The 14,420-nt window shown below is 40.7% G+C and overlaps 1 protein-coding gene across 1 annotated transcript in view; it reads right to left on the bottom strand.

Annotated features, from left to right (window-relative positions):
* Positions 1 to 14,420, bottom strand: part of LOC115126674 (alpha-mannosidase 2-like) — a 62,698-nt gene that overhangs the window by 18,993 nt on the left and 29,285 nt on the right. Inside the window, exons 10-11 of the mRNA XM_029656321.2 lie at positions 592 to 777; positions 227 to 341 (exon numbers count right to left, since the gene is read on the bottom strand). Coding sequence (XP_029512181.1) covers positions 227 to 341; positions 592 to 777 — 301 coding nt within the window. The remainder of the gene's footprint in view (positions 1 to 226; positions 342 to 591; positions 778 to 14,420) is intronic.

The following is a 14,420-nucleotide window of genomic DNA, read 5'->3' as shown; positions in this document are numbered from 1 at the left end:
TGCATATTCAAATCCTGATGTTGTGCCACCTTCAGGGATTTGGCCGAAAGTAGAGTCTAGTAAACACTTCAAATGTAGCTATGGCACGCATTTCACTCCCTGCATCACCGCCATAAACTGTCACCCTTTGAAAATCACTATACTAATCTGAAATGTTGCTATGTACAATCAACTACCTTGTGTTTCAACACTAAAATTAAAATGCCAGCGTTTTTTTTTTACTCACCATTTGAAGGAAGGCCTTTGAGGGATTGTAACTGTATGCACTTTTGTCCTTCAGCACCAGCCAGTGAGCGGAGTTGACGATCACTTGTTTCAAATTCAAAATGGAATGAAACAATCTGAGAAGGGAGATTTCTTCTAATTCAATGCCCAGAGGAAAGCAGTCAAAGTTCTGAGTCAAATATATAGTGTTTCACTTTCATTTAACCAACGTCTACAGCACGATGCTGGTAATAATCACAAAACCATGTCAGTGCCAATCCATTCAATTATTGATTAATCCTCGTGTTCACGTTTGAACTGCATCTCTCCCCATCAATTAAGACAATGAAAACTAATAAAGCAAGCAATAAAAAAAAGAAGTGATACCTGATACCGTAGTCGATCACTACCAATTCCTTGCCGGTGCCTGTGATGGCGTCATGGTGCTGGAACAGGCCCAGGTTCCTCCTGGCTTCAGTGAGCAGTCTATAATTCTCCATTGCTGGAAAATCATTCCGCTTCCCAGACCTCCTAATATTGGCCAGGGTGAGGGAGTAGATGATTTCAGCAGCCCTGAAGGACAGACAGAGAGAAGAGTTATTTTCTTCAGTATGCCTTTCCATGACACGAAGATAGACATGGGTCGTGTTCATTAGGGGGGAAACGTTTTGAACAGGGAGATGCTACAGTGCCTTCAGAAAGTATTCAGACCCCTTGAATTTTTCCACATTTTGTTACGTTACAGCCTTATTCTATTAAAAAAAAAAAAAAAAAAAAAATACTCAGCAATTCGACAGTTAGAGGTTTTTAGGAATGTTTGCAAATGTATTAAAAATAAAAAAACAGAAATCCAATATTTACATAAGTATTCAGACCTTTTGCTATGAGACTCGAAATTGAGTTCAGGTGCATCCTGTTTCCGTTGATCATCCTTGAGATGTGTATACAACTTGGAGTCCACCTGTGGTACATTCAATTGATTGGACATGATCTGAAAAGGCGCACATCTGTTTATATAAGGTCCCCCAGTTGACAGTGCCTGTCAGAGCAAAAACCAAGCCATGAGGTTGAAGGAATTGTCCGTAGAGCTCCAAGACGGGATTGTGACGAAGCACACATCTGGGAAATGGTACCGAAAAATATCTGCTGAATTGAAGGTCCCCAAGAACACAGTGGCAAACATCATGGAAGAAGTTGCACGCAAAACTGAGCAATCGGGGTAGTAGGGCTTTGGTCAGGAAGGTGACCAAGAACCCGATGGTCACAATGACAGAGCTCTAGAGTTCCTCTGTGGAGATGGGAGAACCTTCCAGAAGGACAACCATCTCTGCAGCACTCCACCAATCAGGCCTTTATGGTAGAGTGGCCTGATGGAATCCACCCATCAGTAAAAGGCCCATGACAGCCCGCATGGTGTTTGCTAAAAGGCACCTAAAGGACTCCAAGACCATTAGAAACAAGATTCTCTGGTCTAATGAAACGAAGATTGAACTCTTTGGCCTGAATGGCAAGCGTCACTTCTGGAGGGAACCTGGCACCATCTCTATGGTGAAGTATGGTGGTGGCAGCATCAGGCTGTGGAGATGTTATTCAGCGGCAGGGACCTGGGGACTAGTCAGGACCGAGGCAAAGATGAACAGAGCAAAGTACAGAGAGATCCTTAATGAAAACCTGCTCTAGAGCGCACAGGACCACAGATTGGGGTGAAGGTTCACCTTCTAACAGGACAACAACCCTAAGCACACAGCCAAGACAACGCAGGAGTGGCTTTGAGGCAAAGTCTCTGAATGTCATTGAGTGGCCCAGTCAGAGTATGGACATCTCTGGAGAGACCTGAAAATAGCTGTGTAGCAGCGCTCCCCGTCCAACCTGATAGATTGAGAGGATTGAGGATCTGCCGAGAAGAATGGGGGAAATACAGGTGTGCCAAGCTTGTGGCATCATACCCAAGAAGACTCGAGGCTGTAAATTGCAACCAAAGTTGCTTCAACAAAGTACTGAGTAAAGGGTCTGAATACTTATGTAAATGTGATATTTCAGTTTGACATTTTTTATAAATGAGCAAAAATGTCTAAATCCTAATTTCATTATTGGGTATTGTGGGCAGATTAATGAGATAAAAAACAACAACAATTCAATCAATTTTAGAATAAGGCTGTAACCTAACAAAATGTGGAAAAAGTCAAGGGGTCGGACTACTTTCCAAAGGTACTGTATATGATTTGTCCAATAAGACCGCAGATTTTTGTTTTCCATTGCAAAAAGTTTTGCTTTGTTCACTCATGTCAGTGCATTCAGTGAAGTGAAAAATAGTTGTTGATATATGGGTCATCATGGGCCAAGAGCGTAAGAAAAGTACTCCAAATTGACCACAGTTGGAAATCTCCCGTATTTGATTGCAATCAGAGTCTCAGCTTGTGTTATGGAACCCATTTAACCCCCGAGCCACAACAATGAAAACTGAGCTGCTCTTCTCCCAAAATAGAGGTCTTTTCATTTTCCCTAGACAGGGCTGTGGCGGTAATGACATTTTGTCAGTCGGTGATTATCAAGCAAATACCTGCCGTTCTCATGGTAATTGACCGTTAATGAACATAAACACATTTAGCATTTCCTGGCTTCCACGGATAGTGACATGACTGCCCTGTGAGGATCAGAATGGGTCAGATCAGCTCGGCGGTGGATGACAGTAGCCAGGCCCTCTCTCACCCACAGAAGGGGGGAGGGAGCTGCTGGGGGGTTGACAGTTCACACCCTCTTGTAAATTACAGGAACAGAGGACTCTCTTTTGTCCCCTCCAATATTAACCAAAGGAATCCCGTTGTTAACAGACAGTCTTCCCGCCGAAACTCTAACAGTTTCTAAAGCGAATACTGGAACAATATTTCTAACATAAGAACGTGGGGAATATAATCATTTCAAATGGATTGTTCTTTTGTCGTGTCATTAAAAATGGTATAAAGGAAATACTGTAACTTGGAAAGTATATCCCCTTTGTCTGTCAAGTTTCCATCAAATACATGCATATAATATGAAAAATGATGAAAGTATTAAGTAGGAATGTGATTTTAGGAGCCATAAGAGAATATATCTCCTATAAACTGTGCATAAGTAGACAGAGTGAGGTCAGAGAGCGTGTCAGTGTCACGTGTGCACCCTCTCCAGTCTCTAGGTCACCAGGCTGCTTGTTATGGCGCACACCTGTCACCATCGTTACGCGCACCTGTGCTTCATAAGACTCACCTGGACTCCATCACCTCCTTAATTACCTGCCCTATTTATGTCACTCCCTTTGGTTCCTTCCCCGGGCGTTATTGTTTCTGTTCCTGTGTCATGTCTGTGCGTTGTTCATGTTTCTCATTTTGTATTATGTTGTGTTAATTTATTAAAAACTCACTCCCTGAACTTGCTTCCCGACTCTCAGCGCACATCGTTACAGTCAGACTGACGGAACCATCCACTTCGGCCAGAGTGCATAAAAGGATTGGTAACGAAATTAACATTAGACCAGAAAAACGGTAGCCTACACGTTTGAAATGGTTGGAACTTTGAACCTCAACATGAGGTAAAGAAAAAAGAAACTCACCTCCCAGACTAGACCAGAACATCGCCAGGCTGCAGCTGTGCATTTAAAGTGGTTCAAACTCTGACTATTAACACGAGGTGGAGAGAGGAGAAAACTCCCCTCTAGGACAATCACTAGCACGGCTGATTAGCTGTCCTAAGTCAAATATCTAGAAATGTTCATTTAAGTGGGACCATGCTATTACTCTTCAAATCATCCAACTGTACTACTCTCCTCAAACCATCATATTACACTACTCTCATCACCCCACTAGGAAGCATCGACACGGCTGGCTAGCCTATCTTCAAAGAAGCAGCTTCAGGAGCGAATGGAACAGAGTGAACTCTTTAGTTCTGTTCAGGACTACATGACGGACAAAGACATTCACACATAAATACAATCATGATTTATTTTTCCAAAAGGGTGGTGGTTCATGTGCAAAGTATATGATTACTGTGAGAATAGTTTTGAAAATGTATCAATGATAAGTGTCTTTTTCTCTATCTTTTCCTCTCTCCCTCTCCATGTTGTTATGTAAAAAGCCATCATATTGTGTCAGTCCACTAGGGACCTTTAATTATGTATGAAGTGTGTATGTTTAATCTGTGTTATTATTTAGTTGGCTAGTAAATAAATAATTAAACCAATTTATGTAGTACTGAATCATAAGTAAGGCTGGGGGTTTTGCAGATCCAAGAAGGTTACGACTGTTCAGAATGATGATATGACAAAAGGTTATCATTAATATGTTGACTGTTTTAGGGATGTGATAGGTAAAGATCTTCAGAGTTTAATATGGGAGATGGTAACTCTTTAAACAGTTGTCCTTATGTTAGGCCCTGATCTGGCTATGGCTGTGGGCTACATATGGCTGTGGGCTACATTAGTTAATTTAGCAGAAAAAATTAGCTTAGAATTCCGTGGCACTATTTTATATGATTTTATAGAATGAAGAATACAATTGAACATTGATGAATAAAATAGAAAGGGTATTTTCTCCAAATGACTTGAGGGAGTGCTCATATGCAGCTATTCTGTGTTGAGGGGTTAACAAAGAAACAGGTCCTCCTATTTGCTTCATTTAGAGTTATTTATGCAACTGTGGTTGTGATACAAACGTTGGGCTATATGTTTAGATTTTTAATACATTCTAAGGCTGCATGATGCAACTCTAATGATGATTTGAAAAAAGTTGCATGAAAGGCATGAGCTCTACTTTGTTTTTTTGAGCAGTACACACACTTAATCAGTCTCTCATTCACAATTTGACAAGCACTTGATAACGCCTCAAACTTCTCGGTGGCATCCCCATTGTGTGGCAGTAATGCCCCCTAAAAAAATCCGTGCCTTTTGCGGCCAGTGACTGTTGAGCCCTAGGGCTGAATATATTAAATATAATTCCATTCTCCTGGCTGTGGGCTCCGAAGCACCTTTCACTCACATGGCTCTCTCAGATAGCTCAATTCTTAGTAGCCAATGCCCGTCACGTGATCAGGTCTTTTTCACAGGCTCCATGTGAAGACGGACACATCAGGGACGGAACGGCCCGTGTCCTTATCCAATTCCGAGGCGTATATTGACGATATTGAAAGAACTGTCCACATTTACTTTTCGTCAGCCAACAAGATGAGTAGGCCTAACGAATAGCAAAAGAACTAGCCTATGTCAATCTACTATCCAGCAAAAGAACTAGCCTATGTCAATTTACTATCCCAATAGTACAAAAGTTGAACTATTATATTCTGTGAGAGAAAGAAATATTCAAATCATAGTCTGAGACAGTTGTGGGATGCGATAGATCCCAAATTAATACAACCATTAGCATCCAAAAAACATGTTTAAGCAATGAGGCTGACGCAAAAGATCAGAACGTTTAGCTTAAATGTTGATCAACTATTAGGCTATTTCTTCACATCATCAGCGCAAATGTTCCAAAATGCAATCAATTAGCGGGGAAAGTGACCGCAAATGCTATTCTGCATGTAATGCTTTTATTATAAAGGTTAGCATTTTCATGGTGAAAATGATCTTCCCCAAACTTGATACTCACGTATGTATGCCAGTTAGGCCTCCCGAGTGGCGCAGCGGTCTAAGGCAATGTTAGGGGAGGGTTTGGACAACTGGGATGTCCTTGTCACATCGCACTCTAGCGACTCCTTGTGGCGGCCTGACGCATGCACGCTGACTTCAGTCGCTAGCTGTATGGTGTTTCCTCCGACACATTGGTGTGGTTAGCTTCCGGGTTAAGCGAGCAGTGTGTCAAGAAGCAGTGCTGCTTGGCGGGGTCATGTTACGGAGGACTCATGGCTCTCGACCGTCACCTCTCCCGAGTTCGTACGGGAGTTGCAGCGATGGGACAAGACTGTAACTACCAATTGGATATCACGAAAAATGGGTAAAAAGTACCAAAAAAACAAAAAACAAATGTATACCAGCTCTACACCCGTGGTAAAGCGGATTAATATGCTTAATTTTAAGAAGTTATTTGGCCACTTTAGTCGTGATTACAAACCTTACCAAAACTACATGAGGTGTGTGATTATGATTTTAAAAAGTTGCAAAAAAAACTTACTGAGCACAAGCTGGGCATCATTCACAAGTGATAATATATAATTCACAAGTGATAGGCTAATATTGTCACCCATTAAATTATTCTTGATTTAATCTTGTTTTTACATGTACAAAAACATACATGTGTGAAATTTGTTTTGATTTAGAATGGACCATTATCATGCACCTGTCTAGAAACGGGTAGGGGATTAAAAAAAACTGAAATAGTGAAAGGAGGACGCTTTTCCTGTGGTTCTTTTCATGACAGCCAGATAGGCTACACTCCTGTTGTAAATAGAAGCAATGTGCTTAATATTAGTCAAGCTTAAAAATAAATATAGTAGGCCTAGCCTATAGAAAGCTGATAGGATCCTCCTCTTTTTAATTGAGACCATCAAAACTCTGTTTTCTCACGAAATTGCATACCCTACAGAAATGTTGCGCAGCATGAACTCATGGACTCTCATGAAGTGTTTGACTAGATTCTTGAATACATTTGCATTGATGTCAGAGTGATTAGAGGGACAAAAGAGTGCTTGAGTACCAGGCAGTTAGCAAGTTTGGTAGGCTACTAATGACCATCAGCAGCGTCAGAGCTTGGAGAAGCCTAATTATTGTGACAAAACCGTTCACATGGAATTTGACTGCCGTCATGACTCGTGTCCGCCGGTGCGGCGGTAATACGGAACACCGTAACAGCCCTACCCCTAGAGAGTATCAAGGAAAACAGCTGATGGAAGAGTGTTCTCTTTAACTGCTCAAGCCCTGTAAGTGCTGTCAGGGAATCAGACACTATATCAGTGTTACAGTTTTAAAGGTCCAATGCAGCTGTTTTTATCTGAATATCAAATAATTTCTGGGTAACAATTCAGTACTTCACTATGATGGTTTTCAATGAAAATGGTCAAAAAGAAACATAGCTTCGTAGCAAGAGCAATTTCTCCAGCAAGATGTTTGCCAGGAATGTCTGGGAGTGGTCTGAGTGGGGAGGGGAAAACTGAAAACGAGTTGTTATTGGCAGAGAGGTTTGGAACTCTTTCTTATTGGACTAATAACTAATTTTACCGCATGGTGATGTCACCATGGAAGACTAAAACTCCAACCCACCAAAAACAGACAGGAATTTCAGGCAGTCTTTTCAAACAGCTCTTACACTAAAAGGGCATTATTATTATTTACACAATATATTCCAAACTCAAGAGGTTAACCTCTTCCCTCTACTCAGGACGCTTGCGTCTCAACTAGAGCTCTGGAAATGCAAATGCGCTACGCTAAATGCTAATAGTATTAGTTAAAACTCAAACGTTCATTAAAATACACATGCAGGGTATCGAATTAAAGCTACACTCGTTGTGAATCCAGGCAACAAGTCAGATTTTTAAAATGCTTTTCGGCGAAAGCATGAGAAGCTATTATCTGATAGCATGAAACAATACACTACAACACAAAAGACCCGCAGGGGACGTAAACAAAATAATTAGCATTTTGGCGTTACACAAACCGCACAATAAAATAGAAAACATTCATTACCTTTCACCATCTTCTTTGTTGGCACTCCTAGATGTCCCATAAACACTATTGGGTCTTTATTTCGATTAAATCGGTCCATATAAAGCCTAGATATCGTTATATGTAGACTGTGTGATAAACGAAAAAAACATCGTTTCAAAACGTAACGTCATTTTTTAAAATTCAAAAAGTCGACGATAAACTTTCACAAAACACTTCGAAATACTTTTGTAATGCAACTTTAGGTATTAGTAAACGTTAATAAGCGATAAAATTCATCAGGAGGCGATGTAAAAATCATTAGCTGTCCGTCTGGAAAAATGTCCGGCTAGAAACTCAACCAAAATATCCGGTCCTAGACCTGAAGAAATACGGTGCCTTGCATGTGTTTGACCAAGAAAAAACTCGAAGGCAAATGACAAGACTCTAGACACCGTGTGGAAGCTGTAGGTACTGCAACCTCAGTCAATTAATTGTGGTTCACCTTTATCAATGGGTTCAAGTAGCGCATGGATATATTTTTCCATTTTCAGTGATCAGTTTTTCCTGTGCTTTTCGATGTAAATGCCGTTCTAGTAAAGCCACAGCAGTGATTTAACCAGTTTTATAAACGTCTGAGTGTTTTCTATCCACACAGACTAAGCAAATGCATATACTATATTCCTGGCATGAGTAGCAGGGCGCTGAAATGTTGCGCGATTTTTAACAGAATGTTCAAAAAAGTAGAGGGTAGAGGGAAGAGGTTAACTCCAACATGGCGGATATCTGTTTGACTTGATTTGTCGTCTGAGCACCGTACTCAGATTATTGCATGGTGTGCTTTTTCCGTAAAGTTTTAAAAAAAAAATCTGACACAGCGGTTGCATTAATAAGGAGAGGTAGATCTAAAATTCCATGCAAAACAGTTGTATCTTTAAGCAATGTTGATTATGAGTATTTCTGTAAATTGATGTGGCCCTCTGCAAAATCACCGGATGTTTTGGAACTACTGAACATAATGTGCCAATGTAAACTCAGATTTTTGGATATAAATATGAACTTTACGGAACAAAACATACATGTATTGTGTAACATGAAGTCCTTTGAGTGTCATCTGATGAAGATCATCAAAGGTTAGTGATTCATTGTATCTATACTTCTGCTTTTTGTGACTCCTCTCTTTGGCTGGAAAATGGCTGTGTTTTTCTGTGACTTGGCTCTGACCTACCATAATCGTTTGGTTTGCTTTCGTCGTAAAGCCTTTTTGAAATCGGACACTGTGGCTGGATTTACAACAAGTGTATCTTTAAAATGGTGTAAAATACATGTATGTTTGAGGAATTTTAATTATGGGATTTCTGTTGTTTTGAATTTGGCGCTCTGCAGTTTCACTGGCTGTTGACGAGGTGGGACGCTACCGTCCCACGTAGCCTAGAGAAATTAAAAAAGTTATCCTTTTTAGATTAAACTACACTAAATATTCTCATATGTCACCAAATAATTGATTAAAATACACTGTTTTGCAATGAAGGTCTACAGTAACTTCAACAGCCCTGTCTGGGGTAGCACCATGGTATAACCGGAGGACAGCTAGCTTCCGTCTTCCTCTGGCTACATTGACTTCAATACAAAACCTAGGAGGCTCCTAGGCCTTTCCCCCTTCCATTGACATACATGGTAATTATGACCACTCCCGGAGGACGTTCTCCAACCAATCAAAACTTTTGCAGTATGAAATGACATGGTGTCCATCCAGAGAATTAACAAAGTGAGTTGTAGTGGGATTGTGCCACAGAGCATTATGGGGGTTCTATGTGTTGAGAGGCTTGGTGACATTGTTGGATAGAGATTTTGGGGATATTATTCAATTCAAATGAGTTTTTTTTTCAAATGACAGGAGATGGTAGAGGTATATTATACATTGTTTTCTTGGTATTAGAACTTTATTTTTGCAATTTATTTAAATTTATTTAAATTTGCCTTGCTAACTTCCATATCAGCACGAGTGTGCAGATTTCTCTGCCAGAATGATTGAATGGCCAACGCTGACGAAAATGTTGTGGACTTTTTGTTGAAGAACCCCTTTCATTCTCTGGGGTACGTGGAAAAGGTGCGAATTAAAAGCGAGAGTCAACCTCTGCCTGAGATTAGTTTCATGAATAAGGATGAAAAGATGAGGGCGTTCAGTACCACCTGACGTCAAAAGTATAGCTGGTTAACAGGGAGCTTTTCATCAAGCCGTCTGTATTGCTGGCCTTGGTCGAAAGATGGGTACAGTGACTTGAAGAACATCGATTGTGTTCAGCTTAACGAAAAAACAAAAGCAGGGCATGCTCAGGTAGGCTTTCCACTTTCGTCCGGTATTTATTTAGCAAAGATGTTAACACATAATCACTCCGGACAGACACAAGCAGAAACTCACGACAGAAATGTTTCAGCAGCCTAGGCTACACCTAAACATCTGACACGCTGTATTGGATAAAAACGAGACAATTTAAAAATTGCCCCACCGCTCTAAGACCAATGGTGTCACCAGTCTGCGTGCAGTTGTCAGTTATTGTCAGATATGTGGATGAAACAGGGTTTTATTCAGGAATGTTTCTTAGGATACTTTAAGAGGGCGAGGTGCGCAGTCTGTTTGACTTCATGAATTTTGAGATGTCTGAGTTTAACTTCATAGAGAAACTCGTTGTCCAAGCCTACGATGGCGCAGCTGTAATGGAATGTATTTGCTGTTTGTATTTACAGCTAAGTCCCCTCCTGTTCCCTGATTAAGAGGTGATGATCACACCACTTTACCTGCCATTGTCAACTCTCTCCTGACATGAACTGAAGCTACGTCTCATGTGCCCACTCATCCACTGGCACAATGAACGCTTCCCCTCAAAGAACTGTGAGTACCCCTATCAATTTTCTCTCATTCCTGTATGTAGAGTCAATCACAAACACAAACACAATCACATTATTACACATCAATGATTTTACTCCTTGCTTGGACTAACTCATTCTTAGCTCTTTTGTCTAACTGTGTAGTGTGCTGTCTTATAGTTTTTTGTCTTCCCAGTCAAATCCTGTCCTGCACTGGTCAAGCCTCTGAACACCTCAACTCATGCCTCATACCCTCATTCAATCACTGCTGTGATCCCTTTCCAACACAGTTTAAGTAGCCCTCTCATTCCCTTCCCATAATAGTTTACTATAAATGTCTTTATTAAATGCTTTAGGTTAACATAATTAGTCTTTGACGATTTTTGAAACACACTTTGTCGTCTATATCATCCTCCTCAATTTTTCAGGTCACCAGCCGCCACTGGGCCTAACACAAGGACAACTCAGAATATGCTATGTTGTTCTTCTGAAATAGGCTACTTGTTTCTTTAGACCTCTGAAATAGGCTACATGTTTCTTTAGACCTGTCTAAAATAAATAGACCTGTCTAAAATAAATGCCGTAGGCTATATTCAATTGATTTATTAGACTTTTTAAAATGTAGATGTTCAAATGGTCTGCATCAGGGGCTTGTAGGTTAGGAGATCCTGAACGTGTTTATGGTAATATATCATGGTAATTAACTGTCAATTACCATGAGACCGGCAATTATTTGCATGACAATCACGGGCTGACAAAATGTCATGACCGCCACAGCCCTAGTTTCAGCCCAATGGCAGCCCTGCCACTTGGTTTGGTATAAAGCTGAGGGATGGAGAACTTAAAGTCATAGGACAGTTTTTTACTAATGTATAACTTGATTACTGCTTTTTCTCTACCGTATCTCAATATTTTATATTGCGCATCCTGATAATCTTACTATGTTTTATGTCTTATTGTGTCTTTCTAGATTGTTACAATGGTGGAGTAACACCTCTCATTTGTGGTAGTATCTCTAAGAAAATCATTGGTTTTAATGCAATGACTGCATCTTGAGAGCTTCTAACATAATACAACACACTGAGGCAACTGACCCAAATGCACCGTGTAAAAAGCCAATAGCTCTACCTTCGTCCAAGGAGAAAAACACATGTACAGAATGAGACAATGACTTAAGGGAACATCTCTTTCAGATGAATGAGGATGAGAGCAGGCACACATACACCACATACTGTGCACAGTCTTGTTTGCAGCTTGAAAGGAGCCGCCGGTTGAGTGCCAAGACTAATTTAACGACTGTATTCTGATAAGCCATCTCCCTTCCTATATTTAGACACCATCAAATGCAAATACGGTCCTGTGTTTAATGAAAATCCACAAATCCATCCCTACTGTATTTGTTGGTGGACTGAATCTAACAAACTCCTTCCTGTTATGAAGTTGAACCATCCATGCATAACAATAGATGTGTACGCAGTCTTGAGACCTCAGCAGGACAGAAGAGGTTCGAAGTTCAAACAGATTCACACTCTCTGTGTGCTTAGTTCCTGCACTGACCACTTTGACGGCCTCCCACCAGGGAGCCTGTAAGATTAGACCCTTATCTCAAAAGACAAAGCAAAGGAAATCAATATGTGCTGAGAACACAGTTCTAAACACTCCGAGTAAGGGTCTTTGCCCTGTTATCGGTAGAAAGTAGCCAAACTTTTGGTCAGAAGTTTGGGTACATGGTACTTTGAGGTGTATCTCAAGTGTATTCATAGAGGAAACACTAGATTAGAAGGCCCGGATAATCAAGAGCTGCCGGGATTTCCCATGTATAGTCAGGAACAGAGAAACTACTTCTGGAAAGTGTCTACAGTATTTGTCCATAACAGCTGGTGTGCGATGTCAAATAATAAAGAAGTCTCGAGGTCTTGCTCGCCTGAGGTTGGGTACCTTACGATAAGCTGTAGACCACACTATCTACCAAGAGAGTTCTCATCTATATTATTCCTAGCCATCTATTTACCACCACAAACCGATGCTGGCACTAAGACCGCAACTCAACCACCTGTACAAGGCCATAAGAAAACAAGAAAATGCCTATCCAGAAACTCCTAGTGGTCGAGGACTTTAATGCAGGCAAACTTAAATCCGTTTTACCTCATTTCTACCAGCATATCACATGTGCAACCAGATTAAAAAAACTCTAGACCACCTTCACTCCACATACAAAGCTCTCCCTTGCCCTCCATTTGGCAAATCTGACCATAATTACATTCTCCTGAATCCTGCTTACAAGCAAAAACTAAAACAGGAAGTACTAGTGACTCTATCAATATGGAAGTAGTCAGATGACACGGATGCTACGCTACAGGACTGTTCTGCTAGCACAGACTGTAATATGTTCTGGGATTCATCTAATGGTCTTTAAAACAATTTTTTTTAAAGAAAACAATTTCACTTTTATTTAACCAGGTAGGCCAGTTGAGAACAACAAGTTCTCATTTACAACTGCGACCTGGCCAAGATAAAGTAAAGCAGTGCGACACAAACAACACTGAGTTACACATGGAATAAACAAACGTACAGCCAATAACACAATAGAAAAGTCTATATAAGAAATAGGCCATAGTGGCAAAATAATGACAATTTAGCAATTAATCACTGGAGTGATATATGTGCAGAAGATGAATTTGCAAGTAGAGACGGGTGCAAAGGAGCAAAAACAAAGTTGGTTGGGCTATTTACAGATGGGCTATGTACTGATCTGTAAGCTGCTCTAACAGCTGATGCTTAAAGTTAGTGAGGGAGATATGAGTCTCCAGCTTCAGTGAATTTTGCAATTTGTTGCAGTCATTGGCAGCAGAGAACTGGAAGGAAAGGCGGCCAAAGGAGGAGTTGGCTTTGGGGGTGACCAGTGAAATATACCTGCTGGAGCGCGTGCTACGGGTGGGTGCTGCTATGGTGGCGAGTGAGCTGAGATAAGGCGGGGCTTTACTTAGCAAAGACTTATAGATGGCCTGGAGCCAGTGTGTTTGGCGACGAATCTGAAGCGAGGGCCAGCCAAAGAGAGCATACAGGTCGCAGTGGTGGGAAGTATATGGGGCTTTGGTGACAAAACGGATGCACTGTGATAGACTGCATCCAGTTTTCTGAGTAGAGCATTGGAGACTATTTTGTAAATGACATCGCCGAAGTCAAGGATCGGTAGGATAGTCAGTTTTACGAGGGTCTGTTTGGCAGCATGAGTGAAGGATGCTTTGTTGCGAAATAGGAAGCTGATTCTAGATTTAATTTTGGATTGGAGATGCTTAATTAACTTCTTGACGATACCCATCCCTTAAGCGGGATAATTGTCATCAGCAACCGCTGAAAAGCATAGCGCCTCAGTCAAATAATATTACTAAAAATATTCATATTCATGAAATCACAAGTGCAATATTGCAAAACACAGCTTAGCCTTTTGTTAATCCACCTGTCGTCTCAGATCTTGAAATTATGCTTTACAGCGAAAGCAATCCAAGCGTTTGTGTAAGTTTATCGATCGCATGACAAAACATTAAGTACACTTAGCATCAGGTAGCTTTGTCACGAAAATCAGAAAAGCAATCAAATTAATCGTTTACCTTTGATGATCTTCGGATGTTTTCACTCACGAGACGCCCAGTTAACACAACAAATGTTCCTTTTGTTCCATAAAGATTATTTTTATATCCAAAATACCTCTGTTTGTTTGGCGTATTATGTTCAGAAATCCACA

The sequence above is a fragment of the Oncorhynchus nerka genome, linkage group LG4 (genome assembly GCF_034236695.1).
Source record: "Oncorhynchus nerka isolate Pitt River linkage group LG4, Oner_Uvic_2.0, whole genome shotgun sequence".
Taxonomy (NCBI): domain Eukaryota; kingdom Metazoa; phylum Chordata; class Actinopteri; order Salmoniformes; family Salmonidae; genus Oncorhynchus; species Oncorhynchus nerka.
Note: the sequence above shows the minus strand (reverse complement) of the source record. Positions and strands in the feature narration are given on the sequence as shown.